The 27645-nt window shown below is 42.2% G+C and overlaps 2 protein-coding genes across 3 annotated transcripts; one reads left to right on the plus strand and one right to left on the minus strand.

The window, feature by feature from the left end:
- Positions 1-986: 986 nt before the first annotated feature.
- Positions 987-10700, minus strand: LOC130201814 (beta-1,4 N-acetylgalactosaminyltransferase 2-like). Its single transcript, XM_056426943.1, has 11 exons — positions 10632-10700; positions 7941-8084; positions 7666-7772; positions 7280-7317; positions 5864-5927; positions 4588-4701; positions 4247-4333; positions 2923-3104; positions 1807-1950; positions 1413-1641; positions 987-1322 (listed from the first exon to the last, which is right to left on the minus strand). Exons 1-11 carry the CDS (start codon positions 10691-10693, stop codon positions 1138-1140), a joined length of 1356 nt encoding a protein of 451 aa, XP_056282918.1. The 5' UTR covers positions 10694-10700; the 3' UTR covers positions 987-1137.
- A 9192-nt stretch (positions 10701-19892) lies between these two features.
- LOC130201815 (uncharacterized) lies at positions 19893-21730 on the plus strand. 2 transcript variants are annotated; one of them, XM_056426944.1, is made up of 4 exons: positions 19893-20115; positions 20642-20789; positions 20981-21197; positions 21348-21730. In XM_056426944.1, exons 1-4 carry the CDS (start codon positions 19982-19984, stop codon positions 21524-21526), a joined length of 678 nt encoding a protein of 225 aa, XP_056282919.1. In that variant the 5' UTR covers positions 19893-19981; the 3' UTR covers positions 21527-21730. The 2 variants fall into 2 exon arrangements, with proteins under 2 accessions (XP_056282919.1, XP_056282920.1); XM_056426945.1 differs by having other exon boundaries at positions 20981-21185; positions 21348-21729.
- The last annotated feature ends 5915 nt before the right edge of the window (positions 21731-27645 follow it).

Genomic DNA, 27645 nt, shown 5'->3' on the forward strand with positions numbered 1-27645 from the left:
CCTTTGCTTTGTACAGAAGAAGATGATTTGCATTCAAGGTTTTAAGCTACTTCACAAAGAGAGATAAAATACAATTGTCGGGCTGCAACAGTTACTTCTTTTTCAAACTTTTTTGGGATTGGTGCGGTATAACATAAGACGACAACGAACAATCAGACGGTGTTACAGACATCAAGACGAGCACAGAACAACAGTTCATATTGAACTGGCTTGTTGATGTAGGATCAGCTGAGGCATGTTTATAACAAGGATGACTATTCACGAATGTCAAAGAAACGAGGGAAAGAAGAAAAGGTAGGGAGAATAATCTCATGTGTACAATAATCTATTTCCCATATTTCTTAAAACATTATTTTGCAGTTACAGTCTTAGCCTATAACCACTCCTAAGCAGATACCTGGCATGTAACATTGCTGGGCTTAAAAATGAGGATTTATGAATCTCAACAAAAACATGACATTTTGGTCATATTAGTCTGTCTATATAAATACTACAGCTCTTACCATCTGCTCTTCCCAAGGTTCCATTGTTGTCCCGTTCATGTAGAATACTAAATAACTAACCCTCCCAATCACATGATGGGTAAACAGGTAAAGCGGTAGATTTTGGACTGCAGTTGTTTCATATCTGGGACTGTACCTAAGGGACATCCATTGATGTAATCATCAGATCAGACATGTGTGAATTTCTTCATAACTAGCACAAGACTTCTGGGTGTTTTGAGCAAACTTTTGTGAAGTCCAGATTGCGAGAATGGGACGGACGTGAGATCACCTTTGTCCACCGCAATCAAATCAATTCCTTTAGTTCAAGTGTACATCTGTGCCAAGGCATTCAAGAGCCGATGTCAAAACAATCTCTAAAACTGTAACAGGTTTGTGGCTGTCACCGGCAGGCTTCTTCCCCAAGCACCAAGGATGAGCTTACAAAGAAGAGTATTTGGTAATATCTTTTATTGTCATTTGCAGACCGTGCCTCTGCTCCCCACTCTCACTCCTCAAGGTGCGTTCACACCAAAAGCAAAACTATTTTTTCACGCGACCAAATCCCATGAAAAGTCAACGTACAGACACGTGTGGCTGCGATAGACGCGATATTTTCCCAGGCGGCGCGTTTGGGGCATCGCAATGTGGTCCTTTATTCATACTTGACACACTTTAGGTGGTTTTTGAAGAAGTGACGTTGCAGTTTAAACGTTGTGTCCCTTGCTGGAGGGTGTCTGAATCTGGCGTATGTACCCTTGTCCCTTTTGGGCTGATGGCCGATGGACACGTGGCTGCACGATGCAACCATCAAGGAGCCCAGGCCGTCCATAAAGAACTCTGAAGTCAGAGACAGACATTCACACTTTTAGAAAAACAGCAACAGAAACTGAAAGAGTGGACTCACTGCAGCTTGGACTCCAGACCTACCCGAATGTGCCACCCTCTGGAGCTTAGGATCAAATCCCACCTGCTGTACAGCACGCGTTCGAGCCAGGAAGAAGTTGACCACCCCGCTGGCCAGAAAACATTGTGGGTAACCAGAAAGTGAGTGGAACCTCCCTTTAGACTTTCTGTAGAGGCAGCCGCCATCCAGTTCCTCTCCTTCCTCATAGAGGAGAGAGAAATAAAACTGGTTCCCTTTTACGATCCCACCCACCTGATGAGAATGGAGAGATCAATAAAAAGAATTTAGAGAGGATTCAGAGAAGCAGGAATCTGGAGCACACCAGACAACATATCCTTTTTGTTCATCACTTTTTTTTTACCAGAATTAATCAACACAAGCTCCTGACCACTTAGACGTGAACCATTTCATTCTCACCACATCCAGTTCGGGGTGTGCCTCCATCACCTCCACCAGCTTCTCTATCTTCGTCCCCTCTGTGAACTCAAAGTCATCGTCCACCCACAGGAAGTACTTGGTGGTTACCTGGGAGACCACCAGGTTCCTGCCAGCAAACCAGCCCTGAGGGAGGAAACACACGTTTTACATTTTCATTTCAGGTGACGAGTACAATGCAATACAGATGATTGTGTTAAGGTCTAGAGTGCGGAGGACCCAAAGGCAGCAGGAGTTACTAAAAAAAAAAAGCTTTATTTCCAGGACAGAAACACAGACAAACACCACACAGGAACAAAAAAACGATCCGACACCAGACAAACAGAAAGAAACAGATTAAATACACAGGGGAACGAGACACAGGTGGAGACACAGGTGGAAACAATCAGGAAAGAAACAGACAAGCACAGGGAGGGAAGAGCAGGGAAACAGGAAACGAGACAGGGACTTCAACATAAAACAGGAAACACTCAGATCCTAACAAATTGACAAATATTTAGAAAAGCGTAATATAGTAAGGCAACATAGCTTTTGTTAATTTGTAGTGAATGTGCCAACTTTGATGTATACTTCTGATCTGATCAGAGGTCCTGGGATAGGGATGTCGTATGTGTACAGATTATAAAGCCCTTAAAATGCAAATTTGTAATATGTGATGTTGGGCTATATAAAATGAACTGAATTGAACTATGTGTGAATATTTATATACGTCTCCTTGCCCCTGCTTCCTGCCTCCTGCTCCGTGGCCCTGGTCTGGACCCTGCCTCCTGCCTCAAGGGCCGGTCCCCTGCCTCTGTGGTCCTGCCTCCTGCCATGGCCCTGCTGATGCCCCTCCTCTCTACCTCCTTCCGTTTACATGGATTGTGGTTATTTGGATCGTGGTCCATGCCTACTACTCATTAGTCATAATTTCTGTCATATTCATTTCTGTAACGCTGTACACATGACATATTTTGCTTCTGTCCATCTGAGGGGAGGGATCCTTCTCTGTTGCTTTCCTGAGTGTTTCATCCCTTTGGTCCTTGAGGGTAACCTACCCCAACACAAACACAATTTTGAATTGAATATGTGTGCGTGTGCGTGTGAGAGTGTGTGTACCTGTGCTGGCGGCATGATGTACTGTCTGATGTGTTCTCCAGTAATGTGCTCCGGTTCAAAGCTGTCATCAGCGATGATGACTCCTATGTCGCTATAGAAACTCTGGATGCTACTCAGCAACACCTTGAGTCGTGGATAGCGCAGGAACGTCTTGGTGATGACGGTGACGTGGGAGCTCACATCTGACCAAAAAGAGAAGTAGGGAAAGAGTTCCATAAAGAAAAGACTAACTGTCCCTGCTTGGGGTTCAGGCTCTGTGACCTGAACAGATAGAAAGTGATCATTTCATTACTGCTCCAGCTGACTGGACATTTCAGTGTTCTTTAAGTGTCTTTTTATTACATGAGACAACAATGACTCCTGCTGCCAATCAAACCACACACATTAAACCAATTCCCTCATCAAGCCCCACACCTTACCTCCCTCAATTCTCCCTCAACTCCTCGCCAGATCATCAGTTCTTATTCCCGGAACGGCTACAACGGCCTCTTGAATTTCCAGTTTACTCTTGTCTGTAAATGTGTGCTTTCCCAGCCTCTCTGCTCCCCAGGAACTCTCCTGGAGAACTGCCTAGCCACCCCAACCAGCCACCAAAGGACGCCATCATGGATCCCACACCACTGGCCTTGTAATATATATATAATTGTGTTTTACTCCTGCACCACCATGACAAACATACAAATGTTCCCGTGGACATCCACTCAAGAACAACAGACTTGCAGTTTCATGTCATTGCATCTTATATAGATTGATCGTAGATCTAACTCAGGGGTGCTCAATATGTTGATCGCGATCGACCGGTCGATCGCGGCGACCTGCCAGTCGATCGCGGCGTAGTATTGGTATATCGCATGACATAAAAAAAAATTGGCCCGCCCCCCTGTCACTTTCTCTATAGCGCCACATTACAGCAGCAGCATGTCATTTCTGTCTCTACGTGTTGCGTTAACAGTCCTCTGCCCCCGTCTCGTGCGCCGCGGAGCTCCCGACACCGGTTTGCGCGCATCGGGACGGACGGAGCAAAGAAAAAGTCACTAGCACCCCCCCCGTCAACAACTCTTCTCGGCTCGCGCGCGGCAGGTGAGCACACTTGGTCGATCGCCCTGACTTGGTCACATAATAAGTAGCTCGCATGCTGAAAAAGTGTGAGCACCCCTGATCTAACTGGTCGTAAATACGCTCAACAGCAGTCGTTATGCCGACACATCAACGACTGATGCTCCAATGTTTGAGAGAGCCGAGAGGCATCACTTTCCTTCCTCACCTGACTGACCGCTAACTTCATGTTTAACCCCCGAGACAGGCAGGAAGAGCGCACACCTACTTTTTCCCATGTTGTATAGGACTGGAAGGAGAGGCTGTTTGATGGTGATGGGAAACACGGCCTTATGCTCCTCAAACTGGAAGGATACTAAGTACAGAAGCAGGTGTTAAAGTACACTGTAGGAATCAAACTGCATCAACAATTTCCACTAACTCATTTTACTTTCTCAAGATGAACATTAAAAACACAGAAACAGACATTTATGCAGAGACATAGCTGCACAAAACATTGACAACTGAGCGCATCAGGACTCATGCATGGATTTTTGAGCATTTCATTTCTGTAAAGCGAACTTTTTTACAGACAAAGATTTTGTCTTCTAGCTTCTGATGTCTTCATACCGAGGTCTCCAGTGTGTATGTGGTAGATCGTGCTGGTGTAGAATACTTTAGCCAGCAGGTAGTTGAGGGTCACCAGGCTGCTAGACTCCATAATCATCTTGGTCTTCCCATCACCTGAGAGCATAACAAAAGAGTACATTTAATTTGACTTACTTGTTACCACTGCTTTGTGGATGAAAAACATATTAATTTAAATCTACGAACTTTAATGCATTTTTTCCCCAAATTCCGGTATGAAAATGCAATTCCTGATGATTAAAGCCAGTGTTAGGATTTCTCCAAGGTTTAGTTATCATGATCAATAAGTAAGTCAAACTGTATTTGGTGCAGCACCTTTAATACAAGTTGGTGCAATTCAACGGGTGACTGACGAGCTGATAATGGGACCGAATATAAACAGTAAAAAAGTTGAGGACTAATGCACATGTGAATTTGAGATTATAACAATGTTTATATATGCATCACATGTGGCGATAAAGTGTGTTTCTATGGATGCAGGGATGGACTAAGCAAATGCTTACTTTATTTTCCTAGTATGGAAATGAGAGAAAGCCAATGGGATTAAATAATTAACATATCTGAAACTCTAGAGGAGGGGTCGGGAACCTATGACTCGCGAGCCATATATGGCTCTTCCGGTGACGGCATATGGCTACCAGACAATTTTGAGTTGAAAAAAAAAAAAAATCTCCGCCACCCTGTAATTTTCTCTATCGCGCCAGATTACAGCAGAAGTAATTTAAGGTCCCTTTTCTTAAAGAGCACGTCTTTGTTCTTTTATTAAACTAAACGTCTGTTATTGATCGTATCTAACTAGCAGCATGTCACTTCTGTCTCTACGTGTCACGTTAACACTTCTCGGCTCGCCGTCTCGCTCGCCGCAGAGCTCCGATGCTGGCGTGTGCGCGCCGCATTGGGGCGGAGCAAAGAAAAAGTCACCTGCACCCCCCCCCCCCCCCCCGTAGTATCATGCAGCACCAGAAATCGCATTAAAAGCAAGACATATTTAATTTATTATACGTTAAAAATACTATATGGCTCTCAATTAAATATATTTAGAAATATTTGGCTTGTATGGCTCTCCCAGTCAAAAAGGTTCTTGACCCCTGCTCTAGGGCATGAGTTGCAAAATAGTGAAGCGGCAATATTAAGGTCCTGAATAAACATGCAAACATGGAAGATATGGCAGAAATGGCCAGAAACAAAATGTACCAGCACATAAGTTGTTGTCAGCTGTTGCTTAATAAAGCTATTAATTCAGATGTCCGACTCTCACCTTGCACCATTCCTCCATCAGCAATCTCTGTGGTCAGGACCCCTTTGGACACTTCCAAGTAGACCTGGAGACAAACACCCGAGTGGATCAACTGTCCTCAGCATGTATTTTAACCGGTATTCATAAACTGCCTAGCTGGCTCAGAGCTAGCAGATCTGGGATGTTTGGCTTTGTACAAAGTTCTGAACTTCTGTTACATCGCTTCCTGACTGCAAGTAAGCAACATAGATATGTGTCTCTTAAATCAAAATCTCATAATAGCAAAGCTTAGGTTTATGTGGAAGTTAACTTTTCAAAATAATGTTTATGGCAGTCATTTGGAGGAGTAAAAATGTGTCTTGATAGATTGTACAATTTGAAGAACATTAATGAAATCATTACTTCAGATCATTCTTGGATGGAAATGTATTTGTTTGCTAAACAAAACGTTGCTAATAAAATGCTCTCAGTGGCCATGTGTTTTGTGAGGTATTTGTTAATAACATTTTCTTTCCAATTAATGAATTCTCCAAGATGGAAGAGAAAGTGAGGACAGGCCTTGCTGTTGCCCAGGAAAGAGCAGCCGTGTTGCTAAGATAACGCTTTCTGTAACAGTTGGAAAGTGGGAAGTGACCTTAAAGTCCAGTAACATTGATTATGAAATGTTGAAAGCCAATGCTGATTGAGTGGTCATGTTCATGTCACCTCTCACCTTCATATGTTGGTCTGTCCCGACATTATAACAAGAATGCAATTATGGAAATAAATAGTTTTTTTGGCAAAAATCCAAGTTGGAAATTAATCAAATTCAAAACTTAACAAAAACTAAATAAATATTGGCTTTCAAAATGAAATCATTGAGCATCTGTTGCAGTTTTTTCAGCACCTGTAATCCCACAGTTGCAGCAAGCTTCCTGTCCCTTTTTACACCAAGATGGCTGTTGTACAATTATGTAAAATAACGTCATGGAAATGCTTCTGCATTATATCAATTCCAACAATAATCAAGAAACGATTTCTATGAAAACTAAAAAGTGATGATGATGTGAAACAATGTTTTGCCCTCATAATAAAGATTTTTTTTTTTTGCCATCATAATAACGCTGTATGTTTTATCCTCAAGTGTGTTGTCTTCACCAAATGTAAAACCATCACATGTGACATGTTTTCATGGAGCTGTGAATTTGGATAAATATTCAAATGTCCAGCAGCCATCTTGTATCAGCCCCGCCACACGCTGCCATTCCAGCAGGTTGATCTGCAAGAAGGCCGTTACACATTGGGGTCGTGACTAACGTTTGCTGTCCGTGGAGCTAAGGAGCCTCTGTGTTGCTGTTTTGTAAAATACAATAACTTCAGAATGAATTCCACAACCCCGGTGTGTAAAAGCTTTCAGAATGACTTGACCATTTTTTACATCTATGGGATCACACAAACCTTGTAGCTGCTCCTTTGTCCTGCATGTAGTGCTAAACCTGAAATCAAAATGGTCTCGTACTTTCACACTACTTCATACTTATGGGAGTACACACTATCATTTCTGGCATTTCTGACATTATGCTGGATACATTCTCAAATAAAAATAAATAAACCATGAAGTGACTCTAACCGATCCAGCCTCCTCTCTTTATCTTATAGTAACTCTCTCCCAACACAAAATTGTAAAAAATAAAACTTTTATTTTGCTATTGGCTGTGGTATTGTTTTTGGCTACAATACGGAGTGTGAGCTTTTCTTTCGGTTTTACCAGATCTTTCAGACACTTTAAATTCCAGATTTGACTCGGCTCATAGCTGAAACAAGATGAACAGGTTGTAGCATACCTGGTACAGGAGTGGAGATCAGAGGCTGTACATGAACACCCTGGATAGGGTACTGCAGGGGAGAGTTGGGCAAAGCAAACAGCGGTGTGGATAATACAGACGTGGTCCTATCGGGAAGATGGGGGGGGGGGGGATGGGATATGAATCAACAAATATATATATACACATTTATTAGGATATATATATATATATATGCTGTATATAGATGGTACACCCTAGATATATTTTTTCGTAAAGTGCCGCTGAAGATTTAGATAACTGCATCCTTCCACTACCTGATTTTGAATTGTTGGAGCTCCTTGGCTCTGCGTTGCACCAGCTCCTCATACTCATCCTTCGGGAGTTTATTCTTAAGGAGCGTTGAGCCGTTAGGACAGTTGCATGGACCGGATTTGGGAACAGGACCCTGGGGTAGGAACCTAGAAGGGTGGCGGTAATATGAAAGTCGTGAAGGACGACAATTATATTCTTTTTCTCTCATATTAATTATCCCTTAAGAATAAATATGTCCAACATTGCTTGAGGTCTTGCAAAGAATTGCATTAACTCAGACTGTACTTGTTTGTACTCCACAGATGAGAGGATGTTTTGCCACTCCACAAATTCAAGGTAATGAACCAGTTTTATTTTTAAAAAGTCCCTGAAACATGAGCTGTATGGTTCCAGAAGCCTTTTTTGACAATACAATTAAATGTCAGGAAATCTATGTAACTGCTAAATCAATTCCAATAGCAACGGGGATGCTGGCGAGTCTGACGCTGGTCCGCCTGGGACAGTTTCTTGTTTAATTCTAACTTACTTACAATTTAATATCAGATATATATATATTTTTTTCAATAGTCTCTTTTTTAAATTCTTCTCCAACGCTTCGTTTTGGATTTTTCACCTGCTCTCTACTGCTACGTCTTCTCCCTGGACAACTAGCTGGCTAGCTGGCAGTCTCTCACTCAAATGAGCCAGCCGGCTCCCTGCTGGATACTCCTGTCCATGCTACTGCTCTGAGACAGGTTGCCTGATAGCCTCTCAACTGTCGTCGTGGTGCAGTCAGTCTGACTGCTGCTTTTTCAGCTAGCTGTTAGCTTGCCGAAACTGCCTCCTCCGTTTCTTCGATTTATCCATAACCACTTTTTACCTCAGCTCCGATGACCTATGGATTATCCTGATGTGCCTGTCACTTCTCCAACTCCAACAAGACCTCCAACAAGACCTCATGCTTGACATTTAATTGTACACATGGCATCTATTGCACCTGTCCATCAGGGATCCTCCTCTGTTGCAATCCTGAAGGTTTCTTCAGGAGTTTTTCCTGATCCGATGTGAGGTTCTGGGACAGGGATGTCTATTTGTACAGATTGTATAGCACTCTGAGGCAAATCTTTAATTTGTGAGAATGGGCTATACAAAAACTTTTTGCCATCTCTCCATCCACTCTGCTACTCTGTAACTTCAACATAAACGTTGACTCACCTGACTCCACAATCTCTACAGCACTCCTGGACATCTTTAACTACTTCAACCTCACCCAAGATGTCGACTTTCCCACCCATAAAAAAGGACATGCACTTGACCTTGTCTGCACCTACGGCATTACCATCATCAATCTAACGAGCATAGACCTCACCATCTCTGACCACCTGTCTATCACCTTGGACATCTCAGCCCTCAGCATGATCTTTCCTATCTTCCAATCCACTCACTCTCATCCTTCAATTCAATCCCTGAACTGAAGGATGAGAGTGAGTAGATTGAACTGAAGGATGAGAGTGAGTGGATTGGAAGATAGGAAAGATCATGCTGCAGTTCAATCCCTGAAACAGCTCTCTCCTCCATAGTCTCCAGCATGAAGAACTCTTCCTGTGCCTTAACCAGCATCAACCTCACCATCTCTGACCACCTGGCTATCACCTTGGAAATCCCAGCCCTCAACACCCCAGCCCTCAAGATGTTCTTCACTTACTTCCAATCCACTCACTATCATCCTCAATGTTCAATGTTCAATCACTGAAACGGACCTCTCCTCCATAGTCTCTCAACATTGATGGCTCCATCGTCACCCCCTGTATCTAGGTCTGAAACCTTGGTATCATCCTCGACCCCACCCTGTCTTTCACCAACCAGATCACCAAAACTGCCTTCTTTCACCCCAGGAACATTGCACGCCTCCGGCCCTCCCTGTCCTCTGCCACCACTGACATTCTCATCCATGCCCTCATAACCGCCGGACCTGACTACTGCAACAGCATTCTCTTTGGTTCTGCCAACAAAATCCTCAATAAACTTCAGTATGTTCACAACACTGCCACTTGACTGCTCACCTCCACCAGCCGCTATGAACACATCACACCGGTCCTACGCAACCGTCACTGGCTCCCTGTAAAATTCAGGATAGACTTTAAAATATTACTCACCATCTACAAAGCCCTAAACAACCTGAGCCCTCTCTTCCTTTCAGACCTCTTCCCCCTCCAATCCCCAACCCGTTGTCTCAGGTCTGCCGGTGCAAACACTCTGAGAACCATCAGGACCAATCGGTGGACCTGGGGTGACAGGGCCTTCTCAGCTGCTGCACCCCCACCTGGAACGCCCTCCCCATCCACAACCGTCAGGCTCCCCATGTCATCAATCAAGCATGCCCTCAAAACCCACCTCTTCAAACTCGCCTTCACCTGCTAACCCCTGCACCCTACCCTCCACTACATGACTCATTCTGCATAGCTTCTCCACTTTTTTTTCCTTTTTATCAGTGTTCTGTTTGTTTGTTTTGTTTGCTCCTTGTCTTTCTATTTAGTTATGTTTGGTTTGTCTATGCCTTGTGTAAATCGTCTTTGAGTGTCTAGAAAAGCGCTATATATATTAGAGATAATATTATTATTAATACACCAATAGAATGGCTATTTATGCATTGTTTATATGCTGGAGAACACGCAAACATGCAGACACACACACAAAGACAGAGTGGGCTTTACCTCAATTTGATTTGAGTGGGAACCTCTTTGGTCCACTTTCCAGGACAGTGACAGAATATCATGAAATAGCATGTCAGCAGGACCATAACAGACACAGCAAACTTCTGAAGCGATGCGCTGGAAAATACAGACATCTAGGGAGACAAGAGAGCACGCGATCAATTCATAAATATGATCTTTTCGGAAACTGGACCATGAAGTATATTTTAGGCATAAACAAACACTGGCAGTTCTGGTTCAGGAGAAAATATACAGTTCAATTCAATTCAATTCAATTCAGTTTATTTGTAGGCCTATAGCCCAATTTCACAAATTACAAATTTGTCTCGCAGTGCTTTACAATCTGTACACATAGACATCCCTGCCCCAAAACCTCACATCGGATCAGGAAAAACTCCCAAATAACCCTTCAGGGGGAAAAAAGGGAAGAAACCTTCAGGAGAGCAACAGAGGAGGATCCCTCTCCAGGATGGACAGGTGCAATAGATGTAATGTGTACAGAAGGACAGATTTAGAGTAGTTGTGTTTATACATTCATTTGATTACATTTCAGTCAATGAACAATTTATGAAAGATACATTGATGAAATATATATAGAGGGGAAAAAACGGAAGAAAGAAACAATAGGCTGTAGGCCTACTAGTTAGTTAGTTAGTGGGTACGTCAGTTGGTTAGTTAATTTATAATCAAAGCCCGCTGCTTTTCCATCTACCAAAGATTTAAATAAAATATATAAATATATATTTTTTTAATTACCATTGTAGTTGGAAAAAATAGCCGGCAGAAAAAGCTAAACAAAAAACAAGGAGTGCTGCAGCACCCTCGGAACCACGACTTCTCACGCGGAAGCCAGAGAGCAAGCAGATAAATAGTCTCCACGCGCACGAGGAACGCCCTGCTGGCTTTGCTTTCGTGTCAGTCAAAACCAATGGCTGTGCGGTCCGTGTACGTAATGTTATTTCGTTTTTTCGTTTCATTCCAAATACGGAATACGGAAATCACGTGGTTTTTTCGTTTTCCGTTTGAAAACCAAAAACGGAAAAACGGAATACCACCTCCGTATTTCGTTTCTGCTGTCTGAAACCAAAAACGACAGAACGGAAGTGCTTAAAATGAAGTCAAAATAAAAGCCAGTGATACATATTCGTATTAACCTTAGAAGAATATTAATGAATCAATATAAAGAATAAATAATTAAACGGATATATTTTAACGATGCAAACACATAGCAGGGTAACGTTAGAAGAATCTTAATTAGTCAATATAAAGAATAAAGAATTAAACCTGGATATGTTAGCGACAGTGGTGACGACGTGAAGTTTAATATTCATGTACACAGCAAGAATCACCTTCTCACTTAATGTGTGTGTGTAGGTGTGTGTAGGTGTGTGTGTGTGTGTGTGTGTGTGTGTGTGTGTGTGTGTGTGTGTGTGTGTGTGTGTGTGTGTGTGTGTGTGTGTGTGTGTTTTGAAACATATGGTTGGAGGGAGCAAGAAAGACTGTCCCACATTTACAAAGAAACAAATGGTCAATTTGACCCGCCACATAACAGGAGGGTTAAATGTAGTTGACACTACAAAGGGTTGCATTTTGGGTAACTGAGTTTATTCTGTGTTTATCTCCCGCAGTAGACGTGTTTAGGTTCGCCACTGCTATATACACCCTTTTGCACTGAAGCACGCAAGATGGACTCCAGCCTGTAACCATACTTAGATATTGTACAACAAATGATGCATAGTGGCTGTAGTGATGTGGACATAAAAAAAACACTTGATATTTGAATGTGGCTTGCGTAGAGGGACCAACAACTTGAAGCTGCAGTCTCCAATGTAATAACACAGGTAGGGTGCAGTTAATTTATTTGCGCGAAAAAATGCATACAACGAAACTATAAGTGTGTGTAAGGTTAGTATGTTATACTTTAACCCTCCTGTTATGTTCGTTTCTTACATACAGCCGTCATGCTCCCGGGTCAGTTTGACCCAAAAGTGGTCAGAAACAAAAAAATCCTAATAACTATAGTTTGTACCTCATCTGTTATGATTTAGAGTGTTTCCTGTTTTGTTTTGAAGTCCCTGTCTTGTTTCCTGTTTCCCTGTGCTTCGTTCCCTGTGCTTGTCTATTTCGTTCCTGATTGTTCCCAGCCACGCCCTGATTGTTTCCACCTGTGTCTCCACCTGTGTCTCGTTTCCCCAGTGTATTTAGCCTGTGTCCTTCTGCTTGTTCGGGGTCTGGTCGTTTTTGTTCCTGTCTGGTTCTTGTCCCTGTTCCTGTTGTTGCTCTCCTGTTGCCAGACTGTGGTTCTGCTCAGTGAACAATTAAAAGAAACCTTTTTATTTTGAAACTCTGCCTGCTGCGTTTGGGTCCAAACCTCGCCCTACACAACAGAACGACCAGAACCAAGAAGATGGACCCAGCGCAGGAGAGTTTTTACGAGATCATCAATCGGACCTACCCGCCCATCATCATTCCGTGGAAGCACCCGGCAGTTCCTGTTCCACCGACGCCAGCACCCAGGACCCGGGAGGAGATTCAGCAGAGTTTTTACGACACCATCAATCGGACCTACCCGCCGCTCATCATTCCGTGGAAGCACCCGGCAGGTCCTGTTCCCCCGACGCCAGCACCCAGGACCCTGGAGGAGATTCAGCGGAGTTTGTCCAGGATAATCAATCGGACCATTTAATGGAAGCACCTGCCCAGTCCTCGGTGTTCCGGCTCCAGTCTCCGTGTTCCATCTGTCCTCGTGTTCCGGCTCCAGTCTCGGTCTTCGGCTCCAGTCTCGGTGTTCCGCTCCAGTCCCCGGTGTTCCTTCCGGTCCCAGTGTTCATTCATTTCAGTCCCCGATGTTCCATCACCAGTTCAGCCCGGTGTTCCGTCGCCAGTTCCAGCCCGGTGTTCCGTCGCGGTTCCAGTCTCAATGCTCCAGTCCCGGTGTTCCGTCGCCAGTTCCAGTCCCGGTGTTCGTCCACCAGCCCCGGTGTTCCGTCACCAGCTCCAGTCCCCGGTGTACCGTCCCGTCCGGGTTCTCGAGAATCCGTCAGCCCGGTTCCCCGTGATCCGTCCCGTCCAGCCCTGTTCCCGTGTGAACCGTCCGTCAACCCCTGTTCCCTAGCTTCCGTCCTATCCTCCGGCCCGTCTTCCGGAGCGTCCCTCGTGCGGGTGGTCATCCCAGCCCGCCCCAGACTCTGTCCGCCATGCACTTGGCCCCTCCTCCTGCTCCTCCACCGCCCTGGTGGGGACGTCTGGAATCTGTCCCTTGAGGGGTACTGTTATGATTTAGAGTGTTTCCTGTTTTGTTTGAGGTCCCTGTCTTGTTTCCTGTTTCCTGTGCTTCGTTCCTGTGCTTGTCTATTTCGTTCCTGATTGTTCCCAGCCACGCCCTGATTGTTTCCACCTGTGTCTCCACCTGTGTCTCGTTTCCCCAGTGTATTTAGCCTGTGTCCTTCTGCTTGTTCGGGGTCTGGTCGTTTTTGTTCCTGTCTGGTTCTTGTCCCTGTTCCTGTTTCTCTCCTGTTGCCAGACTGGTTCTGCTCAGTGAACAATTAAAAGAAACCTTTTTATTTTGAAACTCTGCCTGCTGCGTTTGGGTCCAAACCTCGCCCTACACAACATCATCACCAACACCATTACTAACAATCCAATCAGTTTTTAGTGGAATTGAGTTATTCACCCCTCCATAGATTTAATGAAAAATACATGTTCAAACAATTTTTTAGGTACATTGAAAAAATCTAAATCTAAATTAAATTGCATTAGTTTACTATAACATGTATATTCTCCTACATTTTATTACCATTTAGTAGAAAAATTTCATGGGGTGATGTAGATAAATAGAGATGAGACACCTGTGTTCAGGGTCATAATGACCGCCCACTAAAAATCAAGCCAAATGAGTCATAAAGGATTTGTATTGAAAGTAAACTTTAGTTATGTTCATTTATAGTGTTGATATGCATAAATTATGTTATAAAAGTTGATCTAAGGCCAGCACATAGTCATCCTCTTGGTGCAGTCGTATGGATCTGCAGAAATGTCACTCTTGCCTGTCTTCAAAACTTGAGAGCCCTGAACAGGGTGTGTGTCACTCTCAGTCACCCAGTCTATTAGAAGTACTAGAGCACCATATTTATTCGGAGAGACATGAAAGAAAGCCTTACCTTAGTGTCCCATGTCCAATAAAGGTGTATTTAGGGGGGAAATGAGAAACATTTGTAAAGTGTGGTTCTCGTGGGGTGATGGCCGGGCACACAGGCAGGATATAGATGGTTCATACAAACAGATGGTAGAAAGACTGTCCCACATTTACAAAGAGGGGGTGGGGAACTCCATAATAGCTATTGTATTTAGTAGTTATATAGTTATTGTAACACGGTCCGAAAACTGTGCAGCTCCACGCAGCTCAGCCGCAAAATACCCGCCGTAAAGTGTGATCCATGTGACGCCATTCTGTAACTTGCTTGTATTTATTACAATGACAGATGAAGACTACAAGTGTTAACATTAAAGTTAGAGACAGACCTGATTAAAGGGGAACATCTGAATCAACTAAATAATGTAGCCTACTGCTAATTAAATTAGTCTCTCTTACAACTATGAAAATGTATCGAGTAAAACATGTTTAAACTGCAACTAGTTTCATAATCATCTATAATTCAAAACACTTAACAATTAATTGTAATTTAATTGGAGTTGAAGTTGACATTTCATGGCTTAACATTACAATGCAACATGTATTCCTTTCTTTATCTTCAGGGTGGTCCTACCTATGGCAGGAAAATGATGACTGGGAGTCTTGCAGCTGCAGGTGTCTTCGCATCAGAGGGTCGTGTTGGAGCTGTTTTGCGCAACATTCACCCACCTTACCATAAGGCACGATGCCAGGTTGTTGTTTTTTTCTCAAATTAGAATATGTTGTGCTATTCAATAAGGTCATGATGTTCTTTTTTGTCTGTGTTTAAGGGAGCAAGGAACCTCAAACCCTCTTCCTTACCATGCAGCCTATGTGGTCACAATCCCACATGGACCAAAATGAGAAGATTGTCATGTTTGGCGTGACTCATGTGCTGGCAATAGATCGCTTCTCCAGCAAGGTGTTGGACAAGCTACTATGCCTGTAAAGAACAACCTCACCATCTACAATGACGTTTACAGGTAATTGAAAAGACTGTTGTCCTTGTACCCTAAACATTACAAATCATCCCATTTTATGAGGTGTTTTAACAGGGTGTCTGTGGGTCCTTAAAAACAAAAAAATGCATTTAAAATTAAATATCTTACAATTTCTTGAATACCATTTTGTCAGCTCTGAAAAATGCACTTGATTAGGAAGAGACGCACATTTTCGAAAGTGGATTTAAATTCAATATGGCTTGTTAATGTATTTTTAAAAAATGCTCAACTTAAGTGGGATTAGTCGCATGTGAAAACCTTCATAATATAATTTTTTTTAGTTTGGATTTGAATCAATATTAAATTGCATTCATATTGGTCTAAAAGGACTTAAATTAAACTTATTGAAAACTACAGAAACCTTTTAAGCAGCAAGTTAAACTCATCTCACCTCATCAGTACCTGATAACACAAGACCTACTACACATTTTGTAAATGTATCTGACACCATGTACCGTCCATACTGCTGTCTGCCAATGTTATGTTTTCTTGCAGGAGTGCAGTAATGGAATATGGGATGTGGGACCAGGTCAGAGTGGATCATGGAAAGGAGTTCTACCTCACTCTTTTCATGCAGGAGAAGTTGGCCAGCCACCGCCACAACACTGAAAGGCCACCATATTCCCAAACACCATCGACAAAGGTGATCAACATACAATGGTTTTGCTGATTATAAAGTTAATCAACATGTAATTAAATAACTATTTCACACTTTCATTAATTATTCAGAATGGTTAACTGAAGATATTGAAATGTGTGAAAGTAGGGTTAGTCTGGGAGGGCGGGAAATATTTGTTTATCAAGAATCTGAAAATGTCTCTATTTTGCAATGACAGAATCACAGAATCGAGAGAATCTGTGAAAATCAACAACCGGGTCAACTACCCATTGAAAGCTGCATTGGTCCAACTGGTGGATCAGGAGAGCTGGACATGGAGGACCAGATGACGGTTCTGTGTCATCTTTGACATGCCAGTTGGCCCAGATCGGTGTTAACCGACCTGTGCAAGCATGGAATACACAAGATTCTGGTATGTCTTGGGTTGGTCTTTCAAGCCTTTTAATGTGAATAATTATTTTCAAAATGTTTTACTATTGAATGTTTCTTAAACATGTTTAATCAAATACTAGAAGGAGCATGTTGCAATACATGGCATGGTTGTGACAGCTACATTGAATTATTATTACAGGAGGGATACCAAATTACTTGGCCAGAGATGGATGCCCAAATAAGCTGTCGACAGACCTGCCAAATGCATCTGTGGCTGCAGACTGGTACGACCAGGAAGTGGGCTCACTGACACGAGTGTCAGATTTGGCACCAACCCATTTCCAAGTTTACAGGACCAGGAAGCTGCATTGAGGGAATTTGCTCTGCAGTGCCCTGATACAAGTGTCCTGCTGGACAATGCAGTGAATAATCTGCCACAACCGTTCAAAGATGGACTCAAAGGCCTCATCGACATCTCAAGGAGAAATTGTCAACGCTGATGTTTTTGTGTGTCTAAGTTGTTATTGTCTGTGCTTTTTAATTGGTTCAACTGATGACGGATGTTTTTTTCTTTTCTTCAAATGTTGGGGTCTAAAGGGAGAAATATGTTCTTTTGAATAAACACTTCTGTTGTCTTCAAAGTCTGCAATTTCATTTTTAATCTGTAATGGAAAGTCTGGACCTGTAACACCAACTATTGATAGTGACACGGTGTGTTGACCCCTGCCAGTGTGAGTAAGGCACTGGAAGATGGCTTGTTCAGTGACCTCTGACCTAGGTAACAAACGCACACCAAAATATACACACACAAGACGGTTGCAGCCGGTTTAGGCGGTGAAGCCATGATAACTTCATACATCAGCCACCATTGTATCACTTGTTTCAGGCTCATAAGTCGGTCTCCCGACAGCCGGATATCATAGGTGGACCCAGTGTGAAGATTTCCCACTGGAGGAGGACCCCGATGTGGTTGGGAACCTCGCTTGTTTATGAAGGGCAGCTTAAGGACCCTGACACCCTCAGTTTGGATGTCAATCTGATACCTATTGCTTCACTCAGAACACAGCTGATGTCTGAGCACTACAATCACACAGCAGGAACAAACATCAATGATAAACAATCTGAGCCAACCTATAAATCACATAATACTAAACACCATTTTGACCTGAGCTTGTAGCAGGTATAAAGCTTCAGTGAAGCTCAGTCAGGACGGTTCATACATCTGACATTCACTTTTCATTTGGAACAGCTCTTGGAAGGCAAAACTTTGATGATGTAAATCATGTGAGCAGATTGACTGCAGATGGAAGAATCAGAGGAATTGAGATCCAGCAATACAATTCAAATACAGGAATGTAATCCTAATGCAATGCTACCACTAAATCTGAAGGCTTCCTCTTTAGGGAGTAGTTAACTTGTGCTTGACATAAAGAATTAGAAAATACCAAAGATTGTCTTTCTTTACGAATCTAGAAGTGTGCAGATGTCATTGGATCAGATATAAGTACATGTGAGCTGCTGCTCTGAGCTAAAGAAGGCCACGACCTGTTGCTCTGAGCTAAACCTGTTGCTATTAGCTAAACAAGGTCATGACCTGCTGCTCTGAGCTAAACAAGGTCATGACCTGTTGCTCTATAAGCTAAACAAGGCTCTGAGCTGAATATGGCTTATCTAAATGTACATGCAGAGATATAGCCATACGGCTAAACACAGACAACAACGCCAACAATCACTACTATAAACTGTGTGAGACATCTTAGAGATGTGAGAGGAGCTGTGCTCTCCATGTTTCACTCTGATACAATAACTCATGGAGTCAACTCCTCAAAACATGTTCACACACACAGAGCTCCATCCTTCTGGAGACCAAAGGACTACATGATGATGTGATGTAGTCAGAGGGCTAAGACACTGACAGCAGAGTCACAACAGAACAGGTTACATGATGATGATGATGTGATGTAGTCAGAGTAAGACACTGACAGCAGAGAAACAACAGAACAGGTTACATGTTGATGATGATGTGATGTAGTCAGAGTAAGACACTGACAGCAGAGTCACAACAGAACAGGTTACATGATGATGATGATGTGATGTAGTCAGAGGGCTAAGACACTGACAGCAGAGTCACAACAGAACAGGTTACATGTTTATGATGATTTAGTCATCCTCTTGGTGCAGTCGTATGGATCTGCAGAAATGTCACTCTTGCCTGTCTTCAAAACTTGAGAGCCCTGAACAGGGTGTGTGTCACTCTGTCACCCAGTCTATTAGAAGTACTAGAGCACCATATTTATTCGGAGAGACATGAAAGAAAGCCTTACCTTAGTGTCCCATGTCCAATAAAGGTGTATTTAGGAATGAAATGAGAAACATTTGTAAAGTGTGGTTCTCGTGGGGTGATGGCCGGGCACACAGGCAGGATATAGATGGTTCATACAAACAGATGGTAAGAAAGACTGTCCCACATTTACAAAGAGGGGGGGGGGAACTCCATAATAGCTATTGTATTTAGTAGTTATATAGTTATTGTAACACGGTCCGAAAACTGTGCAGCTCCACGCAGCTCCAGCCGCAAATACCTGCCGATATGTGTGATCCATGTGACGTCATTCTGTAACTTGCTTGTATTTATTACAATAACAAATGATAACGACATCTTTTAACATTAAAGTTAGACACAGATCTGATTAAAGGTCAACATCTGAATCCAACTAAATAATGTAGCCTACTGCTAATTAAATTAGTCTCTTACAACTATGAAAATGTATCGAGTAAAACATGTTTAAACTGCAACTAGTTTTCATAATCATCTATAATTCAAAACACTTAACAATTAATTGTAATTTAATTGGAGTTGAAGTTGACATTTCATGGCTTAACATTACAATGCAACATGTATTCCTTTCTTTATCTTCAGGGTGGTCCTACCTATGGCAGGAAAATGATGACTGGGAGTCTTGCAGCTGCAGGTGTCTTCGCATCAGAGGGTCGTGTTGGAGCTGTTTTGCGCAACATTCACCCACCTTACCTTAAGGCACGATGCCAGGTTTTTTTTTTTTTCTCAAATTAGAATATGTTGTGCTATTCAATAAGGTCATGATGTTCTTTTCTGTCTGTGTTTAAGGGAGCAAGGAACCTCAACCCTCTTCCTTACCATGCAGCCTATGTGGGTCACAAAATCCACATGGACCAAAATGAGAAGATTGTCATGTTTGGCGTGACTCATGTGCTGGCAATAGATCGCTTCTCCAGCAAAATTGTTGGACAAGCTACTATGCCTGTAAAGAACAACCTCACCATCTACAATGACGTTTACAGGTAATTGAAAAGACTGTTGTCCTTGTACCCTAAACATTACAAATCATCCCCATTTTATGAGGTGTTTTAACAGGGTGTCTGTGGGTCCTTAAAAACAAAAAAATGCATTTAAAATTAAATATCTTACAATTTCTTGAATACCATTTTGTCAGCTCTGAAAAATGCACTTGATTAGGAAGAGACGCACATTTTCGAAAGTGGATTTAAATTCAATATGGCTTGTTAATGTATTTTTAAAAAATGCTCAACTTAAGTGGGATTAGTCGCATGTGAAAACCTTCATAATATAATTTTTTTTAGTTTGGATTTGAATCAACGTATTAAATTGCATTCATATTGGTCTAAAAAAGGACTTAAATTAAACTTATTGAAAACTACAGAAACCCTTTTTAAGCAGCAAGTTAAAACTCATCTCACCTCATCAGTACCTGATAACACAAGACCTACTACACATTTTGTAAATGTATCTGACACCATTAGCCTTACCGTCCATACTGCTGTCTGCCAATGTTATGTTTTCTTGCAGGAGTGCAGTAATGGAATATGGGATGTGGGACCAGGTCAGAGTGGATCATGGAAAGGAGTTCTACCTCACTCTTTTCATGCAGGAGAAGTTGGCCAGCCACCGCCACAACACTGAAAGGCCACCATATCTCCAAACACCATCGACAAAGGTGATCAACATACAATGGTTTTGCTGATTATAAAGTTAATCAACATGTAATTAAATAACTATTTCACACTTTCATTAATTATTCAGAATGGTTAACTGAAGATATTGAAATGTGAAAGTAAGTTAGTCTGGGGGGGCGGGGAAATATTTGTTTATCAAGAATCTGAAAATGTCTCTATTTTGCAATGACAGAATCACAGAATCGAGAGAATCTGGCCAGAAATCAACAACCGGGTCAACTACCCATTGAAAGCTGCATTGGTCCAACTGGTGGATCAGGAGGAGCTGGACATGGAGGACCAGATGACTCGGTTCTGTGTGTCATCTTTGACATGCCAGTTGGCCCAGATCGGTGTTAACCGACCTGTGCAAGCATGGAATGCACACAAGATTCCTGGTATGTCTTCGGGTTGGTCTTTCAAGCCTTTTTTAATGTGAATAATTATTTTCAAAATGTTTTACTATTGAATGTTTCTTAAACATGTTTAATCAAATACTAGAAGGAGCATGTTGCAATACATGGCATGGTTGTGACAGCCACATTGAATTATTATTACAGGGAGGGGGATACCAAATTACTTGGCCAGAGATGGATGCCCAAATAAGCTGTCGACAGACCTTTTGCCAAATGCATCTGTGGCTGCAGACTGGTACGACCAGGAAGTGGGCTCACTGACACGAGTGTCAGATTTGGCACCAACCCATTTCCAAGTTTACAGGACCAGGAAGCTGCATTGAGGGAATTTGCTCTGCAGTGCCCTGATACAAGTGTCCTGCTGGACAATGCAGTGAATAATCTGCCACAACCGTTCAAAGATGGACTCAAAGGCCTCATCGACATCTCAAGGAGAAATTGTCAACGCTGATGTTTTTTTGTGTGTCTAAGTTGTTATTGTCTGTGCTTTTTAATTGGTTCAACTGACGGAATGTTTTTTTCTTTTCTTCAAATGTTGGGGTCTAAAGGAGAAATATGTTCTTTTGAATAAACACTTCTGTCTTCAAAGTCTGGCACGAATTTCATTTTTAATCTGTAATGGGAAAGTCTGGACCTGTAACACCAACTATTGATAGTGACACGGTGTGTTGACCCCCTGCCAGTGTGAGTAAGGCACTGGAAGATGGCTTGTTCAGTGACCTCTGACCTAGGTAACAAACGTACACCCCAAAATATACACACACAAGACGGTTGCAGCCGGTTTAGGGCGGTGAAGCCATGATAACTTCATACATCAGCCACCATTGTATCACTTGTTTCAGGCTCATAAGTCGGTCTCCCCGACAGCCGGATATCACAGATTTGGACCCAGTGTGAAGATTTCCCACTGGAGGAGGACCCCGATGTGGTTGGGAACCTCGCTTGTTTATGAAGGGCAGCTTAAGGACCCTGACACCCTCAGTTTGGATGTCAATCTGATACCTATTGCTTCACTCAGAACACAGCTGATGTCTGAGCACTACAATCACACAGCAGGAACAAACATCAATGATAAACAATCTGAGCCAACCTATAAATCACATAATACTAAACACCATTTTGACCTGAGCTTGTAGCAGGTATAAAGCTTCAGTGAAGCTCAGTCAGGACGGTTCATACATCTGACATTCACTTTTCATTTGGAACAGCTCTTGGAAGGCAAAACTTTGATGATGTAAATCATGTGAGCAGATTGACTGCAGATGGAAGAATCAGAGGAATTGAGATCCAGCAATACAATTCAAATACAGGAATGTAATCCTAATGCAATGCTACCACTAAATCTGAAGGCTTCCTCTTTTAGGGGAGTAGTTAACTTGTGCTTGACATAAAGAATTAGAAAATACCAAAGATTGTCTTTCTTTACGAATCTAGAAGTGTGCAGATGTCATTGGATCAGATATAAGTACATGTGAGCTGCTGCTCTGAGCTAAAGAAGGCCACGACCTGTTGCTCTGAGCTAAACCTGTTGCTATTAGCTAAACAAGGTCATGACCTGCTGCTCTGAGCTAAACAAGGTCATGACCTGTTGCTCTATAAGCTAAACAAGGCTCTGAGCTGAATATGGCTTATCTAAATGTACATGCAGAGATATAGCCATACGGCTAAACACAGACAACAACGCCAACAATCACTACTATAAACTGTGTGAGACATCTTAGAGATGTGAGAGGAGCTGTGCTCTCCATGTTTCACTCTGATACAATAACTCATGGAGTCAACTCCTCAAACATGTTCACACACACAGAGCTCCATCCTTCTGGAGACCAAAGGACTACATGATGATGTGATGTAGTCAGAGGGCTAAGACACTGACAGCAGAGTCACAACAGAACAGGTTACATGATGATGATGATGTGATGTAGTCAGAGTAAGACACTGACAGCAGAGAAACAACAGAACAGGTTACATGTTGATGATGATGTGATGTAGTCAGAGTAAGACACTGACAGCAGAGTCACAACAGAACAGGTTACATGATGATGATGATGTGATGTAGTCAGAGGGCTAAGACACTGACAGCAGAGTCACAACAGAACAGGTTACATGTTTATGATGATTTAGTTTATTTCGATCAGCAAAATATACAACAATCATAATTCAACAAAAGAAGAAAGTGGCTGACCGAAAGGGTCGAGGCTGAAGCTAACAAGCTTATAAGTGCCCTAACCTATGATTTCTCGAAAAAACTTATTTCAGAGAATCATATATATACATATATATATATATATGTATATACACACATACATACGTATACATATACATACATATACACACATATATACATATAAACACACACACTATACATACACACACATGCATATAAACATAAAACGAAAAACAAAACAAAAAACGTGTCCCCATTAACCGTTGATGTAATGATGATGTAGTAATGAAGGTTACAGGTGAAGCACAGGTGGTGCTGTGACTGGGTGCTAACTGAAGGCTGCTTAATAAGAAAAACTCAACTGTCTCTTTATTTTTCAATTGTCAATATGTATTGCCTCGTGGTCATCATATCCTCACTCTTCCATGTGGGAATGTTTCGTTCCAAAATGACCCAAATAAAACAAGTAAATACATGATGTATACAACTATGCTGGAAATTAACCATGAACATAAATATCAGAGGAAATAAACGGCATTAACCCTCGTGTTGCCTTTACTCAGAAAGCATACACCCTGCGTCCTGGGGTCAAACTGGAGCCTTGCGCACACACACACACGCACACACACACACACACACACACACACACCACACACACACACACACACTCTGACCCAAAGAACGTAGGCACGTGGGATGCAACTCGGGTCTTTCTGACCCAGGGCGCGGATACGCGCCGGGGTCACTCTGACCCAGACCTGGGTCACTCTGACCCAGAGCTGGGACTTTTTGACCCAGAGGACAGGGGTAGAGGGCCTGTAATTCACACATGTACGTGTATATACAGTTACGCGGGTCAGATTGACCCGAGGACAACGGGAGGGGCACGTGGGATTCAACTCGGGTCTTTCTGACCCAGAGTACGGATACACGCCGGGGTCACTCTGACCCAGACCTGGGTCACTCTGACCCAGAGCTGGGTCTTTTTGACCCAGAGGACAGGGGTAGAGGGCCTGTAATTCACACATGTACGTGTATATACAGTTACGCGGGTCAGATTGACCCGAGGACAACGGGAGGGGCACGTGGGATTCAACTCGGGTCTTTCTGACCCAGAGTACGGATACACGCCGGGGTCACTCTGACCCAGACCTGGGTCACTCTGACCCAGAGCTGGGTCTTTTTGACCCAGAGGACAGGGGTAGAGGCTTGTAATTCACATATGTACGTGTATCTACAGTTACGAGGGTCAGATTGACCCGAGGGCAACGGGAGGGTTAAGGGGGCTATTTATGACATCTGGTTGTTGACGGCTATTTGCCAGTTCGCCACTTATTTCCAAAAGTTGAGGGAAGCTCTGCAGCGAGAAACTTCGAAGATGTCAGCCATTCTTATATGATACACCACACTGCATATATTTTACTGAGATACCAGCAATGCTGGTAATAATGTGCAACATTAGCAGCTGCCATAAGAAAACAATGCTGAGCCCTGGGGAAGACTTTGACAGCAGTGCATCTATCTTACATAAGAGAGATCTCTGAAAAGCTCCACTTTTAAGTATAACAAAACGCCGTAACATTATTTGACATGCTCCACACTAATCTACAGAGAGTGGTTTTGTTAGTTCATTAAATTCTTTGATTAAACTACTTTTTCTCTCCCATCTTCTGCATATTTTATCATTAATTGAATCAATAGCAGCTCTATCATAGCTAATTAATAGGCTCTAAAAATATAGAAAGCATTAATCAAGAAATGGAGCACATCACTTTCACACATCTATGCACACACACAAACACTCACACACTTGAAGGGATTTTTTAAAGTGGAACCAAAAACTGCTGGACTCTAATTGACAGATATGTCTTTGATCCCATCGTCTCCGTCCTCAGGAACTGGAGTGCCCACGTGGGAATGAAATACAGTTCAGATTTATTTTGGCAGTTTAGCATTTTGAAATACTTCTCTCTGAATTAAAGGTCAAAAATGTGTCCGTGTTGGGTTCAATTTATGAGTTCTTTAGTTTTGAGTTGTATTCATATTAAGCAGAAACTTGTGAAACTCGAAAGCTTTTCTCTTAGTGAACACTGGACAGGTCAAAAAAAAATCAGTTTGGATCATCTTAAATCCTGGACCCCCACTGATTATTATTAAAGGGCTTGAACAATTCAATTAAACTTTCTTAATAGCGGAATCGTCTTCGGGAAAAAGAGATGTATTGAATGCTTGAAGAATGCGAACGAGAAAATTCACACTCAAATACCATAAACAGTGAAAATACCTGAGAACTACAAACACCTCACAATACTCGGGAGTCAGAGTTTATTCTCCTTGAAATCATCCAGATCCCAATCTGCCTCTCAGGGAGCCGTTGCATTGATGGATGGAGACTCCGATAAATTCTGTCACATCTTTATTTGACAGTTATATATATATATATATATATATATATATGCCATTTCTATCAATAAAATAGTAAATAATACATGTCGGCTAGCACAGTGATGTTAGAAGGTGGAACAACTCATTTAATTATCTAATACAAGTTTATTTCTGCATGTTTTAACTTGTGCTGCCTGTATGTTAGTCCTACAACATTCAATTCAGATCAAGCAGCGTTGAAAGTGATACAAAAAGTATGTTTGGCGAGACACATCGTTTTTTGCCTTTTCTTTGTTGCAGTAAGAAAAATGAAAATGTCTCTGTAGCTGCCAGTTTACATGTTTCCTGCTGAGTACATCCCAACACAACAGTGATTTAATTTTAGCAGCAAAAACAAAGTTGTTTGAAGATAGCCAAAAGCCAATTTGGCTGCAGAGCTGTCTTTTCTTTCTTGATTGCTCACCATAAAAATATCTTTGCAGCATTTGTAAGGTACAAAGGCCAAAGTGATGAGATACAAAGGCGAACACCACAGTAAACAGTGAAGACTGCAATAAAAGCAAAAGAGAAGATGAATAGAGGCAAACAACAATGTCAATACTATCCTCGCAGGAAGAAAAGAAGAATGTGATTATAAATAAATGTGTTAATTCGTGCCAAAATGACCTGCAAAAGGTCAGTCAATACTAATTTCTTCTGAAATTCCAATAAAGCCCTGCAGGAAAAGAAAACATATTCCAGTTGCTTACTTCTAATCATGCAATAACTGGAACTGCTCAGTGATTTACTTTGACATCAGAGACTTAACGATTTTGGAGATTCAAAACAGTGAAATGATTGTCTTGTCACTGCATTTCAGTTCTTCATAAATGCTGGTCTTTCTCTTTAGCTGTTACTCAAGTCTTAACCTCATGGTTGTTGTGATGTCCAGACTGCAGTGTAGCCTACTTATGACCGTTAGCGGCTCCTAGCTATTTCAGAGCTGGTTTAATGTTGTACAACCGTCATTAAATTGGTCTACGAACTTAAGTAGTTGTCTTGTTTCGAGATAATGGCACATTTCTAATTCTTTAATAATAATTAGCATCACTAATCTTGAATAATTCTCTCTTTTTGCATTCACAATTATTTGAATCAAAATATGCTTTGAAGGCTGAATTACTAAATTACTTTTTAAGACCCTGTTGCAGGAATTGCCGAACAGTATTGCAATATACTGAACAGATATACCTCTACTATATTTGATAATGCCAGGCGTGAGTTTGACCTACAGTCACAAATACTGTGTCGTGACCGAAAGAACGAGGTCGCGGAAACAAGCGGCCAAAATGAGTTTTCTCCGCAGGGTGGGCCGCGCTCAGCCTGGGAGATGGGATGGAGCTCGATATCAGGAGGGTTTGAAGTGACAGGAGAGTTTGTTTGCACAGGCTTATGAATCAAGCTGTGACACATCAGTTATATCTATTGTTGTAAACCATGAAGGGAAATGAATCAGTCCAATCCGCCCAGTGTTTTTGGTACGATACACTGTCACAGCAGCAGCTATTCAGCAGCTCATTTGGTAGACCACCAATTAATAATGAGTTTTTTAAATGATAAGTAAAACAGATTCCCTTACGAGTTGTGTGCTGGAGCAAACTGCCGTGGAATTCATCCACAGTAAATGAAGTTGGGGTCCTTAGTGACCGCAGGCAGATTGGGATCTGTTTCCGATGGCAAGCCACTGATGAGTATTCTTTCACCAAATGAATTATTAATATCTGTAGTGGTGTCCTATTATCTGAACCGCTCTGAAGTAATGAATATGTTTTTTTATTGGCCTGGTCGAGAGCCAGAGCTGTATTATTTGATGTAATTTGCTCTAATTTGAAACAGCTAAACGACCACAAG

This window comes from Pseudoliparis swirei, chromosome 11 (assembly GCF_029220125.1).
Source record: "Pseudoliparis swirei isolate HS2019 ecotype Mariana Trench chromosome 11, NWPU_hadal_v1, whole genome shotgun sequence".
Taxonomy (NCBI): domain Eukaryota; kingdom Metazoa; phylum Chordata; class Actinopteri; order Perciformes; family Liparidae; genus Pseudoliparis; species Pseudoliparis swirei.

What these genes read in the sequence shown, in the direction of transcription:
- LOC130201815 (XM_056426944.1), top strand. Translation starts at nt 19,982, where the DNA reads ATGGACCAAAATGAGAAGATTGTCATGTTTGGCGTGACTCATGTGCTG. An exon ending in TCCAAACACCATCGACAAAG is followed by an intron (nt 20,790 to 20,980) that starts GTGATCAACATA and finishes TTGCAATGACAG; the next exon opens with AATCACAGAATCGAGAGAAT. An exon ending in GATTCCTGGTATGTCTTCGG is followed by an intron (nt 21,198 to 21,347) that starts GTTGGTCTTTCA and finishes TTATTATTACAG; the next exon opens with GGAGGGGGATACCAAATTAC.
- LOC130201814 (XM_056426943.1), bottom strand. Translation starts at nt 10,693, where the DNA reads ATGATATTCTGTCACTGTCCTGGAAAGTGGACCAAAGAGGTTCCCACT. An exon ending in GACAAAGGAGCAGCTACAAG is followed by an intron (nt 5,928 to 7,279) that starts GTTTGTGTGATC and finishes GTTTGTCTCCAG; the next exon opens with GTCTACTTGGAAGTGTCCAA. An exon ending in CACACCCCGAACTGGATGTG is followed by an intron (nt 1,642 to 1,806) that starts GTGAGAATGAAA and finishes CATTCTCATCAG; the next exon opens with GTGGGTGGGATCGTAAAAGG.